The sequence below is a fragment of the Motacilla alba genome, chromosome 28, assembly GCF_015832195.1.
Source record: "Motacilla alba alba isolate MOTALB_02 chromosome 28, Motacilla_alba_V1.0_pri, whole genome shotgun sequence".
Taxonomy (NCBI): Eukaryota; Metazoa; Chordata; class Aves; order Passeriformes; family Motacillidae; genus Motacilla; species Motacilla alba.
In genome coordinates, this window is record NC_052043.1 from 2,221,233 (window position 1) to 2,244,000 (window position 22,768).

General features: G+C 46.5%; 1 protein-coding gene across 2 annotated transcripts in view; it reads left to right on the plus strand.

Annotated features, from left to right (window-relative positions):
* The window catches only part of PTBP1 (polypyrimidine tract binding protein 1), a 28,061-nt gene extending 5,370 nt beyond the window's left edge, over positions 1 to 22,691 (plus strand). For both annotated transcript variants that reach the window (XM_038163799.1, XM_038163800.1), the window contains 13 exons: positions 8,188 to 8,266; positions 8,776 to 8,948; positions 9,889 to 10,035; positions 10,921 to 11,091; positions 11,810 to 11,920; positions 12,214 to 12,388; positions 13,614 to 13,688; positions 14,930 to 15,075; positions 17,595 to 17,628; positions 18,157 to 18,249; positions 19,070 to 19,286; positions 19,510 to 19,587; positions 19,899 to 22,691. In XM_038163799.1, the coding sequence (XP_038019727.1) occupies positions 8,188 to 8,266; positions 8,776 to 8,948; positions 9,889 to 10,035; positions 10,921 to 11,091; positions 11,810 to 11,920; positions 12,214 to 12,388; positions 13,614 to 13,688; positions 14,930 to 15,075; positions 17,595 to 17,628; positions 18,157 to 18,249; positions 19,070 to 19,286; positions 19,510 to 19,587; positions 19,899 to 20,031 (1,632 nt within the window). In that variant the 3' untranslated portion in view covers positions 20,032 to 22,691. The remainder of the gene's footprint in view (positions 1 to 8,187; positions 8,267 to 8,775; positions 8,949 to 9,888; positions 10,036 to 10,920; positions 11,092 to 11,809; positions 11,921 to 12,213; positions 12,389 to 13,613; positions 13,689 to 14,929; positions 15,076 to 17,594; positions 17,629 to 18,156; positions 18,250 to 19,069; positions 19,287 to 19,509; positions 19,588 to 19,898) is intronic.
* Positions 22,692 to 22,768: the final 77 nt, after the last annotated feature.

Genomic DNA, 22,768 nt, shown 5'->3' on the forward strand with positions numbered 1-22,768 from the left:
CCTTCACCTCTGGCATGGGACAGCATTGTACCCACGGCTGTGCTGCTCAGCCAGCAGGGAGGGAGGGGTGAGACTAAAGTGTGCATGGAACATGAGGCTTCTTGTCAAGTCAGACGAAGCAGGTTTAAAGAAATTTGAATCTAAATTTAAAGAATGGCAGAAGCAAGCAGGAAAGCTGAATCATCTTGGTAAAGGTAAGCTTTCAACTGATTTTTGCTGTAGCCACGTTATCAGATTGTGTTTAAGTCATTGGATATGCAGGTGTAGCTCTTGTAATAGGATTCCTTCGTTAGTGCTTGGTTTCTGTTGGTAAATTGGAGTCTGTGCATAGCTGAGAGCAAAGTGAAGCTTCTGCTGTGCTCCCATCCTCTGCCTGGGTCAGGCAGCTTTCCCTGTTTCCCTGCTCTGGGATCCAGCACAGACTCAGGTGTCCATTCTGTCACCTGTGCTCATGAGAGCTTCCTGGCCGAACACCAGATCACCCATGGAGATCTGAGCTGGAAGATGGTTTTTAATCTGAGGTGTAAATTTACTCGCTCCTGATGTGTATGTACACAGAAGGTAGGAATTTGTTTGGGTGTTGGAAGATGACAGTCCCCAAAATCTGTCAGCTCTTGCCATGATCCGTGACATGCTCCTGAGCCCCCCAGTAGCCTTGGCCATGATCTGATACTGTGACAGGAATGTCCCAAAGCTGGCTCAGACAAGTGGGAAAAGTGCCCATGACTCAAACCACTGCTGGGCAGTGTGTCACAGCAAGCTCCCAGTGGCCTCTTGGTGTCTTCTTGCTGTGAGTGCTGAGCTTAACTTGGAAGTTGAAAACTTTATGAAAGTCAGTTTTTTTTTCAGTTTGCTCAACATTATTGCTTTAAAAGGCAGACTGCTGGCATCTTTTATTTTCTCGCATCCTTCATTTACATATCAGGAGTATTTACACCCACTTACTAATTTTTCCGAGGTCTTAATTAAATTTAGTTTCTTTAACTTAAGAAGCCCCCGGGTGTTCTAATGGCTTACTCTTCTGAGTACTGCCCAATGGTCTTGTTTTTAATCAGGTGTAATTGTAGTAGCCATTTCAGGCTCTTCAGTTTAAAGTGTGTGAATTTGTTTAGGAAGCTCATTGCCATTCTGGTGTGGGGATTCCTGATGCACAGCCTTCTGGAATGTCCTGCAGATCAGAAACACATGATCTGAGACTTTACTTCTTCCCATAATTTCACTGCCGTCTGAAAAGGAAGTAAGTATGGCCCTAAGATGGAGGCATGGAGTTTGAGCTCTGAGGTGCTCTTTGACCCTGCAGTTGCCTCTTGCAAGTAGTCTGATCAAGGTCTCACTCTGTTGTGTCTCTTTGTCCTTTGTTTCACTGTTCCTTCACACTCTGAGCAGGACTAGAGAGAGGATGAACTGTGACACGTCACTCTTCTTTAAGTGAAATTGCATTTTGGTGATTGGAAAAATCTCAGAATAGTTTAGGTGCTGAATAATCCCGTAGTTTTTGGCTAAGTCAAGCTCTGCTTGAAAGATTTCCCTTCCAGAAACCAAAAGTGCAGTTGTGTGGCGTTTGAGAAGTTAATTTTTAAAACAGGCTTTGCTGGAGTGTGATACAGACTGACTGCATAGAAGTGATTTGTGGTGAAGCCAGGATCTTTGCCATGGGAACAGTAATTATGGCTTCAGGCAGTGGGCCAAGAATGTTGTGAGGAAATTCCAGTCCCCTCCTATGGTTTTAGTTAGAGGCTGCAACAAGCTGGCTCTTGTGGCCTCCCCATCAGGCGTGAGCACACATGGGAACCACATGTCGGTGGCAGGGGACAGGGATGGCAGTGGCTGCTGGGTGGCATCAGGTCACCTGGGTGTGCCAAACAGCTCCATCTCACCTGAGGGTGCTGCATGCTGCTTTGTGCACCTGGGTCTGCAAGTCATGTATCTGTTAATAAAAATGGTTGTAGAAAATACTGGGTTTAAACTTCAGGCCTGCTTTGACTTCAGTCTGTGGTGATTTAAAAAAGAAAAAGAATATTTAATACATGTGAACTCACTCAACTGCACGTTTTTTAGTTGTAGGGATGGACTCTGGTCTCTGACATCCGTTTCAGGTACTCAGACTGGAAAATGCAGGTATGCTGGTGCTGCATTTCTTGTCCTCTCACACCAGCAAGAAGAGGAACTATTATTTACACATTCCCCGTGGCTCTGGTACAACTCTCTCAAGCTTCCTGTGAGAACACGTGGGGTGCTGTGCCCAGCTGGGCCGGTGTTTGAGCCATGCCGTTTGTGGTGCTGCCTCTGCACAGCCACAGTTCAGGTGCAGTTGTGCTGCCTGGAGAGTTCCTGCTAAACCCGTGTGTCCCTCTTGCCCCCTGACAGATGGGGCAGAAGTGTCCTTCCACGAGTTCTGTGTTCCTGGAGTGACTCATCCAGCACGATTTCTCCCTGATAGGATTTCTGTTGAGCTTTGCCAAGGCCTCTCTGCTCCGTGGCAATGAAAACTCAAGGTTGAGTAGTTAAATTTCAGCTTGGGAGCGGTGGATCATAAAGCCTGGGCGTGTGCTGCCCTACCGAGCCAGCATGACTGCATTGCTGCAGCACTTGGAGTTTAGGAATTTTGGGCTATTTAAACTGGCCACACCTTTTATTTGCTCAAAGGGCAGGTTTGTTTCGCAGGGTGTCTCCATAGTAGCAAAGGCTGAGAAGGAAAGTTAGGAGGGGCTGACGGATGAGTGGGTTGAGGATCTGGCTTTGCTGTGAGGCTGGCGTGTGCTTGAGCTCTAATCGAGCTCATTGCCAAGGCACACGGGGCGAGCAGGTGCAGCACAGGAGGGTCTGGTGGATTTTAGAAACTCCAGGGCCTGCCTGCAGCCTCTGGAAACGGTGCTGGCACTTGCAGCAGTCCTGTGTGAGGAAACTGCCGTGCTCTGACCGTCTCACCCAGCTTCAAAGGGGCTGGCAGTGTGTGTGTGCCATCGGGGATCCCAGTGGGGAGCTTGCCGTTGGCTGCTTTGTAGGGATATCAGCCTCAATCTTGTCCAGGCAACAGGGAGGCTGTGGCAGCTTTAAAAGCCTGAAGTGGCAGGTGACTGGTGTTGGCTGAGCAGAGCGTGGGATGAAAATGAGTGTCCCCTGTGCCTGCCAGATAGGCTGATGCCTCTGCCACAGATCCACTGCCCGTGGAATATGCTGACTGCTGGGGTGGGCTTCATTTGATTAATGCTATATGTGTTGTGTTTGAATTGGTACATCAGCCATGAGCAATTTAATAAACTAAATTTATCCCAACTTCTTTGGTTCTGATCAAAAGATAAACTGTGTGTCCAGTGTGTGAGTGACACCGAAGTGGGAGCAGCGTCACACCGTGGAATCTTGAAGTTGTTTTGTGTTGGCTTTAACTTCCCAGCTTCCTGGAGACTGTTGGGGACGCAGGTGTGTGTGTGTGTGTTCTTCAGAAGTGTTTCACACAAAAAGTTGACTCACGGTTTGTTTGTGACCCAAATTGGAATGTTTTTCACACTACTTTAAATGACTAAAGAGTGCTGGAGGCAGGAGAGGGGAATAGAGGGGAAACATAAGTGAGCTGGGCTGGACATGAGTCTTTGGTGGAAGGCAAGGAAAACTGGCATCCTTCCTAGAAGTTTAAATTTAGTTCCATTCTTGAATCTCGAATTTCTCAGCAAAAAATGTTGGAATGTAACATGAGTGTGATGATGATGTCATCAGACTGGATTTCTCTTAATAGTTTCTTCACAGAGATTTGAGCTGTGAACTGAAGGATCAGAGCATTCCTGCGTCCCTCTGGGACTGACCTCGGACAGCCCCTGATGAGCCACTCACTCCTCCTGTGCTCAGAGGCATTTTCTTGCCTCTTTGATCAGAGCAGAGGGGTTTTGTGAGCTCAGTGGTCTGACTCATTTTTTAAAAAACATTGCGGTGGTCTTTTATTGGCTCTACAATATTTTTCCAAATTTAGAGAAAGTGAAGAACCACGCTGCCCATGTGCTCTGGCTTCTTACAGGACAGATTTCTATTTCTTTTGATTTCTTTTCAGAGGGGGTTACCAGGTGCTGCTATTCCCTGCTTTGCTTCTGTAAGTGCCTGTTAGCTGATGGCCTGCTTGCCTCCAAAATCCACCTTTTCCCTCTCAAAGTACTGCTATCCCAGGTCTGGCAGAGCAGTGCAAGGTGCTCCACATCCAGAGACAGTCCTGCTGTTCCATGGGGTTTCCTCATTGAAGCAAGGAGAGAAACAGCTTTTTGTAGATCTTGAGCTTGACCAGCCTGTGGCTTCTGGCCTTTTTGGTCATTGCCTCCTTCTTTCCCACGAGGTCTTTTTGCATTTGCTTTAATTTTGCTTTCTGCCTGAAAGCTGATTAATATCATGTATTTGACTTGAAATAAATATTTGAATGGTCGTTTGGTTTGTGTTTGTTTCTAGCCTCTTGCACAGGCAGGATGTAGTTGACTTACTGTAATCCATTTAAAAGAAGTGCTGGATCTTAAGTAGATAAAGGATTATATAGGGCAGCTGGGAATTTCTGTAGCACTTCTAGGTGTGCTGATAGAAGCTGAGACAATCTCTGGCTTCATTCCAAAGTGTTGAAAGCCAGGTGAAATCCTACTGGCAGTGAGGCAGTGTGTAGTGTATGTGAGTGAGCTGTTGCTTTTTAAGTAAGAGCCTGGACAGACTAAAAATTCTTAGTTTATTATTTTTAGTTTCTTAAATTCTTAATTTACTTGTTAAAATTTTAAAGCAAGGCAAGGCTTAGAGTTTGGGGCGTGGTCAAAATTACAACTGGGAGAGATATGAAATGTTCAACTGTACCTTGCAGCAGTCTGCCTCTCCCCGAGTCTGAAAAGAGAACGAGGGAATCGTTGGCAGCAGGGCTGCCTGGAGCACGGTGTGTGATTAAATTAGTGCAGCTTGGGCAAGGGGCCTTGTGTAGCCAGGAGCATCAGGCCTGAGGAGGCTGCTGGCATGGAAACCCCTTCCCTGCGGGGTTTCCCTGGTGCCAGTGTGCTGCTGACTGGGGATTTGGGTGGTGGAAACAGCCCTACCCTGCTCTAGGTGGGATCTGGCTGTGTAACTCCAGAAGAGGTGGTTGTTTTCAGTCAACAGGAAGGGGAGATTTGTTAGTTCAAATGAGGAATTTGATGTGCTGCGAGCTCACTGTGGCTTCTGTTAATCTCGTCATAAAAATACCAGCTGTGAAAGAATGGCTGAGCAGAAATGTCAGTGTAAATAATGCCTCTGAGCAGGGATGGGAGCTGGGGGCTGGAGAATTGTGTCTTCAAGTGCAGCTGGGCCTCCCTGAACGACTCAGAGAGAGTGCAGCAAGGAGAGAAGCAGTGCTGTGGGTGGATATAGGTGAGCACCAAGAACCCTCACAGCCCTTGGCTGGGTTTCTTCCTTTTTAAACCTAAATTAAATTATATGAAACTTCAGAATCAGTAACTTCTCTCCTGTCTTTCCCAGTATAATTCAAAATACCCAGCGGGTGTGTTCTTGGTGAGAAATTCTTCTAAACCTGTTCAACCAACCAGGCTTGCTTTAGTTCCTCTGCCTCTACTGAATTGGGTACTTGGTATGAAACGTTTGAATTTATATCATGGTTTTAAAGAAACTCTTTAGTGTTTCTAACATACTGAAGGAAAAGACAGAAAAGAATCTGAAAAGAGACTGGTGATCCCTGCAGTATAAGGGCAGGGAGGCTGTTGAGGGCTCTTTACTGTGGGCATGGTCATAGACAACTGGGTTTCAGTTTGGTTGTTCCAAAAAAGCAACTATTTCCTGTGGTTATCCGATATCAGCTCCAACAGGAACGGAGGAAGAACACCCGCCGATGAAAAGTCGTGGTTCATGCAGCCTCCTTGTGCTGGGGAGGCGTGGGCATGGCAGCACAGGGTGACCACTGAGGCTCCTCGGGCCACTGGGTCTGCTCCTCTCACCCTTCAGCAGTCGCTCCTGAAGTGGGAGATGTGGGGAATAACTTTGGTGTGACTACACAGTACTGCATGAACTGTGTGTAAACTTCCCTGTGTAGAGAAGAGACTTTGGAATCACTGCCTTTTTCCAACCATGGCAGTCTTCCCTCCTCGTTTGCATGTACTTCCAGCTGGGAAGCTTACAAATTGACTGCTGCTGCTTTTGATGTTGAACAATCATCCCCCCTCTGCCTCCCGGCTCTGGGCGCAGTGGGCAGCACAGGCTGTCTCCAAGATAAGAGGGGAGTGGATTGGAAATTGCTCTCCTTAAAGAGACATGGACATGTGGAGCCTGGCTGCAGTGACATCCTTGTCCTCCCTGCCTGTGAGGAAGTTCTCAAATACACAAGAAAATGTGTATTTTAAACAAGCCATTAGGAAAGCTAAATTCTTTCCATAATGGTATAAATGCTTGTTTTTTCCAGTTTATAGTTTCCTAGTGTTGCCTCTATGAGAGCCAAAAATGTGGCTCATTCTCCCAGCATTTCCATGATGGATTGCAGGAGCTGTGTTTAAACAGACACACCAATTTGTACTGGAAGACTTCTGGATGGGCAGAATTTTACAAGTTAATATTTAAGAAGATGTTTTAAAACATTCAAGTCCCGTTAAGGCCTGATGCAAAGGCTTTCATGAAGCCAGAAACACCTGATTATGTGGGTAGGGCTGTGCTTTGGTGAGTGGTTCTTGTCAGTAGCTGCCAGGTGTATCCCAGGCCAGGGCACAGAAAGCCATACCTGGAGTGGCAGCAGCAGTGCAGGCACAAGAGTGTTCTAACAGCAAACAGGAGGATTTTTTCCAGCTTTGGAATTATGCCTTAATTTGAGTCATCAAAGGATGGGATCACAGTCTAATAGCCTCCCAGCCCAGCTTGCCTCTTGCTGCACTCAGGAATCGAAGTGCTAATTAGAACAGCTGTTAAAAGGCCCATTCCTAATGACTGCACCATGTGAGGAGGAGGAGGAGGCCCAGGCCAGAGCCTTGGTGGGAGCTGGTCAGTGCTTGCAGGTGACCAGCAGCAGCTCATGAACAGTGGCTTGGAACCTGGCCTGATTCTCATCTTCGGGACATCAAAGTCCTTGAAGCCTCTTTGAAGAGCTGGCAGTGAGTAGTCAAACAAGAAATTCAAGATTTGAGGGGGAAAGAAAAAAACCCAAACCGTGTGTCTGTAGCTGGGTGTTGTGGGGCTCTCAGTGACCTACTTTCCCAGCCTGTCTGCTGGGGGAGTGCACAGAGCTTTTGTTGTTGCACAGCTCCTGTTTCTGCAGGTGCCACCAGATACAGGGTGTGTGGAAGATAAGGGTTTCTGGTGCCATGGTCTGGAGCAGGGTATGTTTCCATTGAGGTGGGTGGGAGCTGCCAAGGCAGGGATGAGTTCTGAGCTTTTTTCTGTCCATGAAAGCTTTTTGGTGTGGCGCCTCTGTGGAGGAGTAATGTAAAAATGATGAGAAAGTGCTCTTGTGTGTTAGATCTGTGGTATCATCTTTGCTCACAGTTTACAATGGAATTTGAAATCTTCTGTGTAATTTACTTGAAATTAAGCCATGCTGATTGTAAGATGTGTATGCAAGTATAGATTGTGCTAAGAAGTCATTCATAGGCATGTTTGCTTTTGTGTTAGTAATGGGTTTTTTTGTTTCTACTACTTGGGTTGGACCAGTCTTGGTCAGTTGAAGTGATTTAGGTGACTTTACAGGGAATGCTGTATCAGAAAATAACTTCTACCAGGTCAGGGTGCTCCAAGCCCTACCAGGTCAGGTGTGCAGCCTGGGCATGAACACTTCAGGAATGAGGCACAAAATGCACAGCTTGATTCATAACTGCCGAGTCATTCCCAAATAGTTTTGGCAGCTTCAGAGTGAAAATTCTGTGGGATAGGAGTAGTCAGAAACCTGTTCTGCCACGTATGACAGGAGAAGGTGCCTGGTGTTCAGCACTGTGTGTAGTGGCTCCACACAACTCAGCAACACTCCAGCCCTGAGATCCCTAAAGCTGAGCTGAAAAGAGATATTGGATAGTGCTGCTCCATTACCAAACTGGATCTGACTGATATTTAATTCATGGAGGTGAGCTTCACTGCCCACTGTCAGTATGTTTTCACTTACACTCGTGTTCACCTCCTCTCCAGCTTTCTCAGTTGTTCTGCTTTAGGAGTGCCTGGGTAGAATTGAGTAAAATGCTGTCCATTTACCTGTCATCTGTTCTCTTCCAGCGGGCAGCTGAGGAGCTTTTCTCTCCTTGTGTTACTACTAACGGACCCTTTATCATGAGCAGCAACTCTCCTTCTGCAGGTAATATTGCATGGAAGCAAGCACAGCAATTTATAAGTACTGTGAGGAGGCCTGAATTTTCCTTCTTAGTCATAATTTAAAAATCTCTTCGTTTTTAGTACTTACTGTGCCTTTTGTGGGACGGTGCTGAATAATAATAATAATAATGATAATAAATGTCTGCTAACAATGCTAGGCCAGGTGAAAAGGAGTATAAAGCACCAATCTGGGGTTAGTGGCTCAGACCTGCACTAAAAATATGGGTGGGCAGGTGTGTGCTTTACACAAACTAGGAAATGGCCACTGGAGAGTTGATTCCATTGCAGTGGCATTTGTCTGTGTCATTCCCATCATGCAATTTGGGGGAAAATAAGAGTAAAACCATGTGTCTTCAGACTCCAGTTAACTATGGAATTTCTCTGTAATAGTGCAGTAACTGGCTGGGGAGCAGAGTCTGTGGGTCAGCGGTGGGAAATGCGTGCTGCTCCTTCCAGATCCTTCGCATCAGCAGTAACTCTTGCTTCTTACAGCTAATGGAAACGACAGCAAAAAGTTCAAAGGTGATAACAGAAGTGCCGGGATCCCATCCCGAGTAATCCACATCCGCAAGCTCCCCAGTGACGTCACGGAGGCAGAGGTCATTTCTTTGGGCTTACCCTTTGGCAAGGTCACCAATCTTCTGATGCTGAAAGGAAAAAACCAGGTATTGTCTCCCTAACTGGAAGCATGGATTGTGTCAAAGGCTTGATAAGTTTGGCATCAGGAAACCAGCTCCAGGTTGTTTAAACGGCTGCCGTGTGTTAGGAGTCAATAACTTCTGCATACTCTTATTTTACTTTTCTGTGATTATCCCATGAGCTGTAGAAAATACCACTTTCAGGCTGCAGAAGGAGCTCAGTCCATAATTACAGGTTGTCACTTATAATTAGCGTTAGGCCTGGTTTGGAAATTGCAGGCCAGGGATTATTTGAACAGCAGTGCCATGAGTTGGCCTTTTTCACTCAGGCTTGCTTGACAGCTGAGTTACCACTGTGTAACGTGGCATATTGAGGACACCTTTACAGATCTAGTAAATGAGCTGGGGATGGCTGAAATACTCTTGGGTAATGGGGGCGGTGTGCACTAATTTGGTAACTAAAATTGTCTTGCAAATTAAGGAGTAAAAAAGCAAGCCAACTTTAATAATTGCTTAAAATATTGTCTTTAATCTTAATTATGAAAAGGTGCTTCATATTGCACGGTGTGATTATATGCAAGTGCTTGCTGCAGTGACTCGCTACCATCCCTTATGTTTCTCTTCTGAAGGAGAGAAGCCCCTAAGGGTGTAGAGCACTGTGGGGGCTTCCTGCCCTGGAAAGAAGTGAAGAGTCTGGGTTGTTGCTCTGTTTTTGTGATCTTGCAGACACTTACATCTAAGTACACACAGCATCTTGGGGTGAGACTGAAGCTTTGCATTAAATCAATCTGGAGAGGGAAGATCCTGATTTGCTCTACTTGCAGTTGGATTTTAAACAGTTTTGTGTGCAAAACCACCTGTGTAAATGCAATTGTGAAAACCCAGTCCCGTTACGGCTCCGCCGGAGGGTCGGGGTGACCTGGTGCTGTCCTGCTGTGACGTGTCCGTGTTGGGTTTCACTTCCCAGGCTTTCATAGAGATGAACACGGAGGAGACAGCCAACACCATGGTGAACTACTACACCACAGTCACTCCGGTGCTCCGGAGCCAGCCCATCTACATCCAGTTCTCCAACCACAAGGAGCTGAAGACAGACAACTCTCCAAACCAAGCAGTCAGTTTGTTCTCTGCATTGTCATCCCAGGGAGGGGGGACGCAGCCAGATCTCTGGAGATCCATGGACTTTAGTAACATCTGGTGCTTTAGGATGGTTGTTTCTAATGCTTGAAAAATTTCTATCAAGTGCAGCCATGGTGGTAGAGCACAGCCTGGTGCTGCTTTGAGGTGGCAGCACCTGAACCCAGCAGGTCTCAAGGCTCTGACCCCTCAAGGGTCTCTCTGCAGAGGGGAAAAACTTCCTAGTTTCAGCTCAGCCTCTTTTGCCAACCTTTTAGGACAGAAACACTAAAAAGAAGTTCAAGTGTTGTGGCTCTTTGTCAGGGGTGGCTGACAGTACATCCCCTTTGTCTGCTCTCACTTTTCGAGCCGATTCCAATCGGAATCAGAGCACCCAGTGCTGTGCAGATGAAATGCTGCTGTTGGGTGCCTCTCTCAGCTGGAGCACCAGTGTTCTGTGTGTTAGGGGGCTCTGCAGAATCCCAGGCACATCTCACTTCTGGATCCCTGTGGCAAATGTGCATCAATCTGTCAGTCTCGTCACCTTGTCTAGGATTCTGGAGATGGATTCAGAAAAGCCTTGGTTTTCCCTTTTTCTAAAAAACGGGATAACATTGCTGCATCAGTTTATGCAGAGCGAGGTTTTGCCGTAGCATAGGCACTGCATGGTTGATTTAGTTGGCATTTTTGCATGGCCCTTACTGGTTGGGGTGGTCTTGATTGGCTCTGTCTCAAATGTCCCCCAGCCTTTGGAGCAGCACGTGGCAGTTCTGCTCACTGCTGAGTCCAGCAGGCTGTTAGCAGAGAGGGAACTCATGGAGAGCTGTCTGTGTGTTTTCTGGAGGCAGAAGTGTGGGTCTAACAGCTTTTTTTGGTCCTGCAGCGTGCCCAAGCAGCTCTGCAGGCCGTGACCCAGGTGCAGGCTGGGGCTGTGGCGCTGGCCGCCACGGCTGCGGCCGTCGATGCAGGGATGGCGATGGCTGGCCAGAGCCCCGTCCTGAGGATCATTGTGGAGAATCTCTTCTACCCTGTCACTCTAGATGTTCTGCATCAGGTAAAACATGTCACCACAACTGCTTGAAGATTGTTCTGGAGGAAGGGGCAGCAGCAGCTGGTGTGTTGGTGTCGTTGCGAAGTCTGTGGTTTGTGTTTGTACAATGTGGGTTCTGAACAGAGCTGTCAGGCTTCTCTGCAGACCATACACCTGCAGGAGATGCTGCTAGTTTTAGTCCCCCCTCTTGCATGATTTTAATTTCCAGAGATTTGAGTCCTAGTCCACTTTATTGGTTCAATTACAGTTCTTCAGGTTATCTTTAGGTTTTAGCAAAAGCAGCTGATCCTTATCCTTCTGCTGGGGCTGGGGAAACAAATGCAGTGTCTGGGAGCTATGTAGGCAGTGGCCATTTTGAAGAGTTGCCTCTGTCTGCTGTGATTGCTTAATGTTATCTTCATGTTTAAACCGCAAGCTCCACTGCATTTAAGAATTCCTGAAATTCCTGGAAGAGGTCGAGTTCCTGAAGATGTTTGTGAATATTCCTGTTTAATAACCCAGAATAAACAACCTGTACGTGGGGAGCAGTTCAGCCACTCTGGTGTGTTCTAGGCTGATGCCATGATGCCAGTCAAGCAATGCCCACAGTGTGGTTTAAAACCTTCAGGGCTGCAGTTGAAAGCTGACAGGCTGAAAAGACTTTTGTTTCTGCTTGTAATACAAGATCAATATGAAATTACCTGAAAATGTGATAATAAGATGCACAAATATTATCTTGCAGATCTTTTCCAAATTTGGTACAGTCTTGAAAATCATCACATTCACGAAGAACCACCAGTTTCAGGCCCTCTTGCAATATGCTGACCCCATGAGTGCTCAGCATGCCAAACTGGTGAGTGCTGCGTACCTGGATTATTCTCACTTGAGTTTGCCTTGTTTAATCCAAGCTCAGGGTGGGCTTTGGGGTGGGCTGACACCAGCATTACCCCAAGGACAGAGTGTGAGTGGGAGGGAATTGCTTCCATATGCAACTTGGAGGCTGAATGAAGCAGAGCTGTCTCCACATGAGATACCTGTTCTCAGGTGCAGCTGTGGGATGGCCTAACACCTTCTCTCTGCAGAGAGCAGTTGCTGTGAGCATGGTCTGAATGCATTTGGGTGAGGGCTGCTTTTGTTTCCCCTCAGTCTCTGGATGGACAGAACATCTACAACGCCTGCTGCACGCTGCGCATCGACTTCTCCAAGCTCACAAGTCTCAATGTAAAGTACAACAACGACAAGAGCAGAGACTACACCCGCCCAGACCTGCCCTCTGGGGACAGCCAGCCCACTCTGGACCAGACCATGGCAGCTGCTTTTGGTGAGTGTTCAGCAAGTGGGAGCAGGACAAAGCCAGCTGACAGGGGTGTTTGTGTCATGGTGAACTACCCCACCTGCACCCCCGGCTTCTTTTCATTCTCACTGTGCTCTGAAAAGTGCTTGTTGGTCCTTGTCCTTGCTCAGCTCTTTCTGAGGGACATTTTTCCAAAGGTGCCTTATCTTGCACTGACTGTTTCTGTCTGCATACACACCCTTTGCATATTTGCTATAGCAAATCTGGAAGTTAGGTCAAGTTATAATTTAGGCTCAATGCTGTTAAGTGTTACTTCTCTTTTAGATTGTTACAGTTAAGCTCTAAATTTAGGTATAAGTCAAGTTAAAGTGCTGTTAAGTTGAAGTGTTGAGCTTTAGGCAGCATTCCTTTTCATCATTATTTACACTGTTTTTACACACACACATACCTAGGTAGACTTCAATTCCTTTCTGTTTTGATTGCCTGGATTTTGTTTGGTTTTGTTGTTGCTTGCTTTCCCTTGTTGTGCCTTAGTTGTCCTTTGTAAGTGGAGTGAATCTTGCCAATGAATCTTGCCAATTGTTGTGCTTTGTAGTTTAATTAAATATAACTTTTGCTTGTACCCTTGTTGGTGATTTTTTGGGCAATCTCAAGCACAGTCGTTTGGGACAGAATGTCAGGAGAAGGGGAGGCGATGTCACCCTGCTGTATTTGGTCAAAAACTTTGAATAGAGTGTAACTGAGGCAGAACATTTGGGGATCCTTGAGGATCAGATTAGTGCCAAATCCCGTGGTCGGTGCCTCTGGTGCCACCTGGTGTTTGCCCAGGAATTGTTTTGGTGATCTCTGGAAGTCCATTGTTATGTGAGAGGCATTTTTGAATTGCTGGTCGTATTTTAGGGTTTAGTTTTCAGCTAAATGCTTCTGTTGAAGGGCAGATCAAGACATTTTGGCTGAGTTTAAGGAGGTTCAGGTTAGATTTAAGGAAAGAGCTCTTCACCCAGAGGGGGGCTGGGCACTGAACAGGCTTCCCAGGGCAGTGGTCACAACACCAAGCCTGACAGAGCTGGAGAAGCATTTGGACAACACTCTGAGCCACATGATGGGATTGTTGAATCTGTTGTGTGTAGAGCCAGGAGGTGAACTTGATAATCCTTGTTGGTCTCTTCCAACTCAGAATATTACATTGTTCTGTGAAGTTTAGAGTTTTCCTGCTGTTGGGCATCTTTTTAAATGTGTCTGTCTTTCCCAGGTGCCCCAGGAATAATCTCTCCTCCATATGCTGGAGCTGGCTTTCCTCCTACTTTTGCCATTCCTCAGGCTACAGGTACTGTATTTCATAAGTTGAAATTTGATGTAGGTTTTCTGTAGCTGAAACATCTTCATGTTTTAAATCAAAGTAATGATGGTTTTGTTTGGGTTAGCCATGTAAATTGTAAATGCTGGCATTTAGACATGGAAGGGACTGGTGATCCAGAGCCTCCCCTCAGCTAGGAATGCTGTGTGCAGCTGCAGCACCTCTGGGCAATGTCCTGCTGATGAGGAGAAAATGCATAAAGCAGAATGGGAGAGACAGTAAAGGCAAACTTTGAAATAATGTGGGGAAAGTGGTGAGGAGATAAGTTCTTGTGCTTTGAATTTCCTCATGTCATTACAGAAGTTGGGACCTCTATTTGACAGCTGTAAATGTGGTCAGAAGCAAGGAAGCTGTCAATTTTTCCCTGAATATTTTGAGAAAGCTGGTATTTAAAGTGAACTTTAAAGTTCACAGCTCATGCTGTAGGTAACAGATTATTGCTGCTTCCAGAAGTAGCCAGGAGTCTGAAAACTGGAGGTGCTGAACATGCTTGCAGGAGTGCAGCCTAAACAAACCTTGCTGGGGTTTTCAGCATTCCAAGCCATGCTGGCTCTCTGGGAACGTGATGGAATCCCCTTGCTTATGAGGAACAAGCAGAGTGGGCTGTTGGGGTGTTGCTCTTCTGGTAACATCCAGCCCTGCTGAGGAAACAAGAAGGGGCTGGATGAATCCATGGAATTGACTACTAGCAGTTGTTTCTTGAGCTCTAAAGCTCTTGCCCTTGAAGGGCTGGTACAGGAGATGCCAGCTGGTGCTGGGAGCTGTCTAGGAGTGCCTGTCAGTCCAGCTGCAGTAGTTCCCAGTCAGGAGAGCTGGGTGATGGTGGCACAGGGTACCTGGTGGTTGCATGTGTGATGAGAGCACATTGTGCATGCCCTGGTTGGACAGACCCTCCCCATGCTCCGTGTGTGACACCTGCCCTGCACAACAGAGCTGAGGCTTTGTGCTCATCCGCTGCTTGTGAAACACGCTCCAGAGTGCTGAGGCACCTGCTCAGCACCAGGCACTGCAAGAGCAAATCCTCTTAGAAACCAGAACATTTCCTGCAGCACCAGAAGCGGAGGCTCCTGCTGCCCTTAGGATTCCATGGGCACTTTTGGGAATGATGACTTGCATGGTTCAGAGGGTGTGCCGTTCTCCCTTCTGGTGCAGCAAATACACTAGAGTACGTGCTGTTAATTCTTTACTGGTTAATATTCTTTAATTTCCAGGCCTGACAGTTCCAAGTGTTCCTGGAGCACTAGCTCCTTTGGCTATTCCAGCAGCAGCTGCGGCGGCTGCGGCAGGACGGATTGCCATTCCCGGCCTGTCTGGGACAGGGCACTCCGTGCTGCTGGTTAGCAATCTGATCCCAGAGGTTAGTGCAGTCCTAACTTTACTTTTTTTTTTTTTCCTCCTTCCTGTTATCTCTGCTTTCACTTTCTGAACACGGATTGGGCTGAAATTCATTGAAAGTGAAATCCTGCTGTACCCAAAGGAGGCGGCACCGCTAGAGCAGCCGCTGCCGTGCTCTGAGAGCCCCCGGTGCAGGGCAGAGCAGTACTCTAGTTGCTGAAGGGAAATGGGAAAGACCATCTCAGATTCAAATTGCTCTTCCTTGGTTCAAAGCCAAGGATGCTGCCTGCCTGCTCTTGTCCCCCAGAGACTACAATGCCTGTCCCTTCCTCCCTCTTCTGTGTGGAGTCTCCCCACCATTCCCATGGAATAGTGTCATTTGGGTCACAGAGTAGCCATGTCCATTCCTTTTCCTTGGCATGTTGTAGTTTTTAATACATTAATTCAGAATTACGGAGAGGCTTCATGCTGACCTTTGCTCTTTCTGTGTAGTGTCTGGATCCCTGCTAGCTTGACCTTGTACCTGTGCAGTGTTTCCTCTGCCATGTGCTTGCACATTTCCCCCTTCCAGGATTCCTGGAAGTTTTTCCTTAGCTAAACCCCTTAACAGCTCACAGTTTACATTTTCAATTCTGCTTAACTGAGTGAGTTGAAATATTTGGATTTCTCTAAAAATAATGCAAGTAATATTTGAACAAAAACCTTGTTTAATGAAAGACAGCACCATAAGGGAATTGGATGTGGGGGGCTTGAATTTTCCTTAGTCAGCCCCTGGATCTGGTTGGATTGAAAGTGTAGAACCTCCGGCGTTCAGCAGAGTGATGAGGCTCTGCTGAGGAGCTGTAACTGGTGGGACTGTGCACACACGTTAATAGCACTTTGCAAAGCTGTAAAACTTACCAGTGATGGCAGAGTCACCACAAAACCTCTTTGGATCAAAGGGGAAGCCTGGATGTGATGAATGATCAAAATGTTTAACTCTTAATGAGATGAAACAATTGGATCATGTTTCAGACTGCTCTTACCTGTCATTGCTGTTCTCTCCAGGGCATGAAATAACAGCAGGGGCTGTGGAACAGTTTTGGGATTTGCTGCTCATGCTGCCTGGAAACTGCTCTGCCATTCCAGGGGCTCTCATCTCTGGTTTGTTCTACCATAAGCCCTGATAATTGCAGGGATCATTATTCCTGACCAGTGTGATGCTTCTAGGTGTGTGTTCCCAGGAAGCTCTTGGGTGCCTGGATGGTAGTGGCAGGACAAGGGGCTGTGCTGCACCTCTCAGATTTCTCACAGCTCTGTTTAGGCAGGAGCAAGCAGTTACTTCATGCCCTGTGGTTTTTTTGAGGAGCTCTTCACTCTCCATCCAGCTTGTCTTTGGGCTAGAGAGACTTTGGGACTTGGACTGAAGCTGTGAACTAACAGACATGAAACTTTCCACTGCCTGTATAATCAGTGTTGTAGAAACTTACCTGTGCCACAACCAGTTAGTAAAGAGACAGTATTGCCTGGAGTGACTGCTCTGCCGTGGGGTTTTCCTGAGTGGGAATCGTGGGAGCTGAAATGGCTCCATTTTTCTTCCACAAGAGTGGGAACAGTCCGCACATCTCAGCTTGTGGTGACCCAGTACTTCGGGTTTCTGCACGGTGAGGTCAGGCCACGGAGCAGGAAGGGAGCAGTCCTCTACAAACAAGGTACCAGCTCCTTACCTGAGTGCTTCCAGCAGACCCTGGAGTGGGATGTGTGGCAGTACAGCTGCTCACCCACATGATCTGTTTGTTTAAAGCAGTGCTTGGTATCCAAGGTGGACGTTCCTTGTTTCTTTCCAGCCGAGTATGATGGCACAGATTGCTCCCTGCAGTTCCTGACCCCAGAGCAGCAAATGAAGCTGTTTGTGACTTGGTCCATGAAGTCAATAATTGTAAACAGAGGAAATATTTTCAGTCGAATTTTGGGGAATGCCATTGAATTGGTTATTGCAGCCTGTGGAAGTCACTCTGGGGGGATACTGTCTCTTACTCCTTTGTATATCTGAAGTAAAAATGCCTTTTCTTTATCATTGTGTTCCACTAGGTAAAACCTATTAACTGTTTCTGTAAGCAAGTTATTGTATGTAGAATTCTATAAATCTGACTGATGGAACACTACATATTCCTTATGTATTTACTGACCTGTGTTTTTTGCTACTTTTTTCTTTTCTCCCCATCCCTGAATTTTTTTTCTTCCCCCGATCCGGAATTTCTTTGCCAACTGACTGCACGGTACTTCTGCTTCCTGTTGTTGCTTGAAACAAAAAAAAAAAAAAAAATAAAAACATTCCCCTTCCAAAAAAAAAAAAAATAAAACAAACCCTGCTCTTCGGAAACCAACCTGCCCTTCAATATTAACCATCTTGAAAACTTCATCATCCATCAACCAATTTCGCCATTTCCTGCGGGGACTCTGCCCTTCCTCGTTGTGGACGATTTGTGCAACCTCGCTCTCCCCTTCGATTCCTTACCTCTTCCCTGTCCCTCCGCTGCCTTGCTCTGCTGTTCTCTAAAGAGAGTTACACCCCAATGCCTCTTTATTCTTTTCGGTATGTTATTATTCACACTTTTTATTACCTTGTTTTTCATTTATTTGAGATTACTTTTTGATACTTCAGAAATGTACAGTTTGCAGTTTGCCTTTTTTTTTTTTCTTTTTTTTTTCTTTTTTTTTTTTTTTTTTTGAATGCATAATTTTGGTTTTACATTGTTTACTTAGTTTGCTGTTTAATTTAGTTTGCCTTTGGTTTTGGTTCAGTTCTGCATGGGTTATTGCTTTGCATGTCTTTGATAAGAGTTTTAAATTGTGAGAGCATGCAAAATTGTCCAGTCTTCTGGCAGTAAGATTTTGGCTTTTTGCTGAAACCCAATGTCTTTTCTTTAATGTATTGTTCCATTATTATTCTGCTATATAAGAACTCCCCTAATTAGAGCAGAATATGTAGCCATGGTTGGAATGAGATCAGTTCTGGTTGGGAATGAATGTTTTTGCTGTTGGATTGATAAGCTGATGTTAAGTTGAATTAGACTTTTTGTTTCCCTACCTAAGACTGTTCTTGTTTCCTCCCTCTTTGAAGGAGTCTATGGTGATGTGCAGAGGGTGAAGATTTTATTTAATAAGAAAGATAATGCCCTGGTTCAGATGGCCGATGGGAATCAGGCCCAGCTTGGTAAGCTTGGCAGGGTCAGGCTCTGGGCACTTAGAGACAAAATGGCTTGTTAAAACTTTCTTTTTGGCACTTTCTTCTCTTCCAACAGAAGACCCAAATATATCCAGCCCTTGTGGGGTGTGGCTGTGGGGCAGCTCTGGGGCTGGGGTGGCTCCTGGGTGTGGGAGGGTGTAGGAACGTGCCCCCTATGGACAGAGTGACAGAACCTTCCTCTGTCCCCCAAAAAGGAAAGAGCCCAGAACTTTCTCCCAGTGATCAGGTAGAAAATCACTGATAGGACCTTGGGGACTTCACCTCAAGTTTGGGGACAGCTAATTAGCCATGAGCCAAAAGGTAGAAAAATCACTGATAGGACCTTGGGGACTTCACCTCAAATTTGGGGACAGCTAATTGGCTATGAGCCAAAAGGTCCCGCCTGGGCCATTTAGCAGAAAAGGACAGAACAAAGAAACCAAATGGCTTTTGTGAGGTGTCTTTACAGGAGCACAAGCCTGTGGCACCTGGATCGGTTTGAGTTTGTTATTTTGCCTTCATTAAACCTTTTTTGTTCCTGACGCTGTCACATCAGCCTCCTGCTCCTTTTATGCCTTCCAAGGAATGCTGAGCTATTCTGGGGTGTAACGTTGGGGTGTTGAGAGCTCATCAGATCAGCTCGAAACCCCCTGGCAAAACGTTATAGGAGGGAAGTAGGCAAAGAACACAGTGAAGCAGAGGGACCCCGCACGGTGTGGTGACTGCGAGGGCAGTGAAATTCTGGCTTTGACTTCGTGTCTGGACAAAACTGAAGTGCCCTGCAGTCAGGTCTGTCCTCCCCTTGCAGCCATGAGCCACTTGAATGGGCAGAAGCTCCACGGGAAGCCGATTCGCATCACGCTGTCCAAGCACCAGACGGTGCAGCTGCCCCGTGAGAACCAGGAGGACCACGGCCTGACCAAGGACTATGGGACTTCTCCTCTTCATCGTTTCAAGAAACCAGGCTCCAAAAATTTCCAAAACATCTTTCCTCCTTCTGCCACTCTTCATCTGTCCAATATTCCGTAAGTGTCTGCAAGGGAGAGTTCCTGTGTACTGAATGCAGCCTTGGTGTGAGGGCAGCTCTGTGTTGCTGTCAGGAGAGCTCACCCAGCTCCCTGTTCCATTGTCTTGCCTTGCCAAGAGAGGCTGCTGGTAGGGAATTTAGAAAATTCTCATGAAAATTAGTTTTTTGAGATCACCTTGGTCTGTCGATGTCTGTTTGACTGGGGAATTTTTGTGTTTCAGACCGTCAGTAACTGAAGAAGACCTTAAGTTGTTATTTTCAAGCAATGGTGGGATCGTCAAAGGATTCAAATTCTTCCAGTAAGTGTTTTGTATTATGAGCTCTCCTTACTCTGGGCTTTTCATAGGGGAAGGGTGGAAGTACTTTATTACAGTCAAGGGCTCAAAGGTGAGCAGAATCCTTCCTAACTATGTTTGACTGTGGAATAAGGAATTCCTGAGTAACCTTGGATTGAGCACTGAATGTGCTTGCCACAGAGACACTCCTCTAAAGAGTGAGTGTGCTGCAGGTCCCTGGGGGGTTCCACTCTGTGCTGGATGGGAGAACTTGGATCAAGCTGGGGAAGCTCCTGCAATGGATCTAAACATGCCTGAAACTTGTGTCTTGTCAGGAAGGACCGTAAAATGGCTCTGATCCAGATGGGCTCTGTGGAAGAAGCCATTCAGTCCCTCATTGACCTCCACAATCATGACCTGGGGGAGAACCATCACCTGCGTGTGTCCTTCTCCAAGTCCACCATTTAGAGCTTGGGAAGGCCTGAGTAAAAATGGACTTGACTTAAAACCTCTGGGGTTCAGCCTTGACCTTAAAAGGCTGAACACCAGGGTTTCAACTTCCATCATTCCAGAAAAAAAAAAAAAAGCCACTTTAAAAATGCAGCTGAAGTGACCTTAAAAGACCAGAGATTTTATTTTTTTAAAGAGAAATCAGTTTACCGGTTTTTAAAAAAAAAAAAAGAAAATTAATTCCTCTTGCTAACCTTGCGGTGATGGGTAACAATCTTGACTGTTCCAATAAAAATCACAAGTTCAAGTTTACACTATGGAACCTGCTCTGGGAAATTCCCCTCCCCTCCTGCTCCTCCTCCCCCAAAAAGCAGATCCCAACAAGTTTTATCAGGTTTCACATTGATGCCTTTTTTTAATTTCCTTACCCATCCATGCCTTGAAAGACCTAAAACCACTGTGTGAATTCACTGTAGCGCCTTGGAGTCAGGATTGTGGTGACCAGGAGCTCCCAACCTGCCCAGCACAACACTCGGTTGCGTTGATCCCACCTTACCTGTGCACCTGCTGTCCTGTGCCTTAAACCTTCTACTTCTTTGGGGAAAACATCCGAGCTGCAGGGAGGGGATGGGCAGAGCTGAGGCGGGGAGCGGCTCTGGCTGACGATCAGCCGGGGGAGCTGGCAAAGTGGATAAAGGAAATTTTGGGCTTTGAACTCAGGGCAGTCGTTCCCTGCTGGCCCGTGTGTGTGTCTCCATCTCCACGCGTGCCCTGTGCCACTTCCCGGTCTGCTCGTGGGTCATTGCCACCTGCAAACTCAGGTGGGAGTTACCTGAGAGCCTTTGGCTGAGCAGAGCTCTGGGTGGGGGAGCGTTCCCAAGGCCAAATCACATTCCAGTGTCAGGAGCGAGCCCGCAGGCTCTGCCCTCACAGAGGGACAGAAGAGCCGCTGCGGGACACTTGTGAAGATGAATCAGAGTCTGTCAAAATTGTGTGTGTATATACCTAAATGCTTGGCTAGGATTTGGAGAATCCTTGGATACCCCACAATTAGAAAGGTGCCTGCAAGAGGTACCTTTGTGCCCCTAATTGGAGATTAACGAGGCTGCTGTAGCTCCGCCGTCGTTCTTAGAGCATGTCTTCAGCATTTGAGCTTTTGTTTGAATCCTTGTATTATACTTTGATGCCGTTGCTGTCCTCTGTGCCTAGCAATATTTCCAGTTGACCAAATATTCTAATCTCTTTATATGCAAAAGAAATAGTTTTAAGTACCTTTTATAGAATGATAAGATGGTATAAACGTAATCTAAATTTACTCCTTTGTGGTATTACCCGTGTATACTGTACTTTATTTTCTTTGTTTTGTAATTAAAGCTGTAGGGCAGGAGTAGTTTCCAGGCTGAGGTCGTGGCTGAGGATGAGCAGAGCCGAGGGTGTGAGAGAATGAGCACAAACAGCTCAGAAATAGAAGGAAAAGGACCCAGGCTAAAGATTTTTTTTTACCTTTTGAACCTATAAGCCCAGATGTTGTTCTAGGAAGGGAATTTATTAAAAGTAGAATGCAGCAGATCAGTTTTTCCCAATGATACAACAATTTCTTAATTTTTTTTTCTGGCTTACAACTCTTTCCCGGGCCATTCTGCCTTCTATTCCGTGTGATCCGATGTTGCCTTACATTTCCCTCTAACCTGCAACCTGTTCGGATGCAAAATAACAAGAATCTTGTACTTTTTTTCAGGGTTTTTCTGCAAATTGTGGACCAAAGTTTGTTTTTTAATTGTCTTAGTGTTGCAAGTTCTGATTTCCTTGCTTGGTGTGGGAGCTCTTGACTTGCCTAGCACTGAGTGTTTGGAAAAGTCTTAACTTTCTGTAGTTCCTCCCTGGACTCTCAAGGATATGAATTATGCTGGAGAAGCATGTGAGGTCCGAGTGAGGGTCCGCCTGGTGCCGTGGTGTGCTGGCTACCCCCGAGGAGGGCAAGACCCCCACCCCAGCTGCTCTTGGGTACCTCTAAATCTGTGCTGGAGCCAGGGATCTGCCCCTGCAACGCTCCCCAAGGCCCTGCCAGCGTCTTGTACAGCCGGGGGTCTCTGTGGCTGTTGGCTCATCCCCTCCCTAGTGAAACACCTCCCGCAGGGGACCCAGCCCAGCAGCACTGGGGTGACTGGTCAGTGCCCCCCATCACCCTCCCCAGCTCTGGGGAGGCTCCCGGGGCCGGGCCCCGGCCGGGACGCTCTGGGTGTCCCTTGGAAATCACAGATGGGTTTGGGGTAACCAGGCCCCCAGCACGGCGGGCGCTCCCTTCGGATCCTGTGTTTGCATGTAAAGAATGTGAGTAACTAAGGGTGTACATATTTATAATTTTTTTATACCTGTTGTAAGACATGAGGGGCAGCAAAACCCAGTTTTTTATGGTGACCAGATGTATTGTATATTTTGATAACAGCAATTCCAGGTTCAGTATTGTGGAAGGTGGGTGGGGAGGGGAAGTGTACACACCATCAGAATTCCATTGCCTCTTTCAAAGAATGTTTGTAATGCAAAATGAAATGAAATTAAAACTATTTTATAACAACCTTTGTACCTTTCTGTAGCTCCATTATTTCCTGTTGAGATTGTAGAAGCAGTTGGTGCCCAGTCTGTACTTGTGCTTTCAATAAATTCTTCTGTATCCTTCACTCCTGATCTTCCTCCTCTTTATTGTGCCTGTTTTGCTTCTGATTTTTCCTTCTCATGTAATTCCAGCTGCCTCATT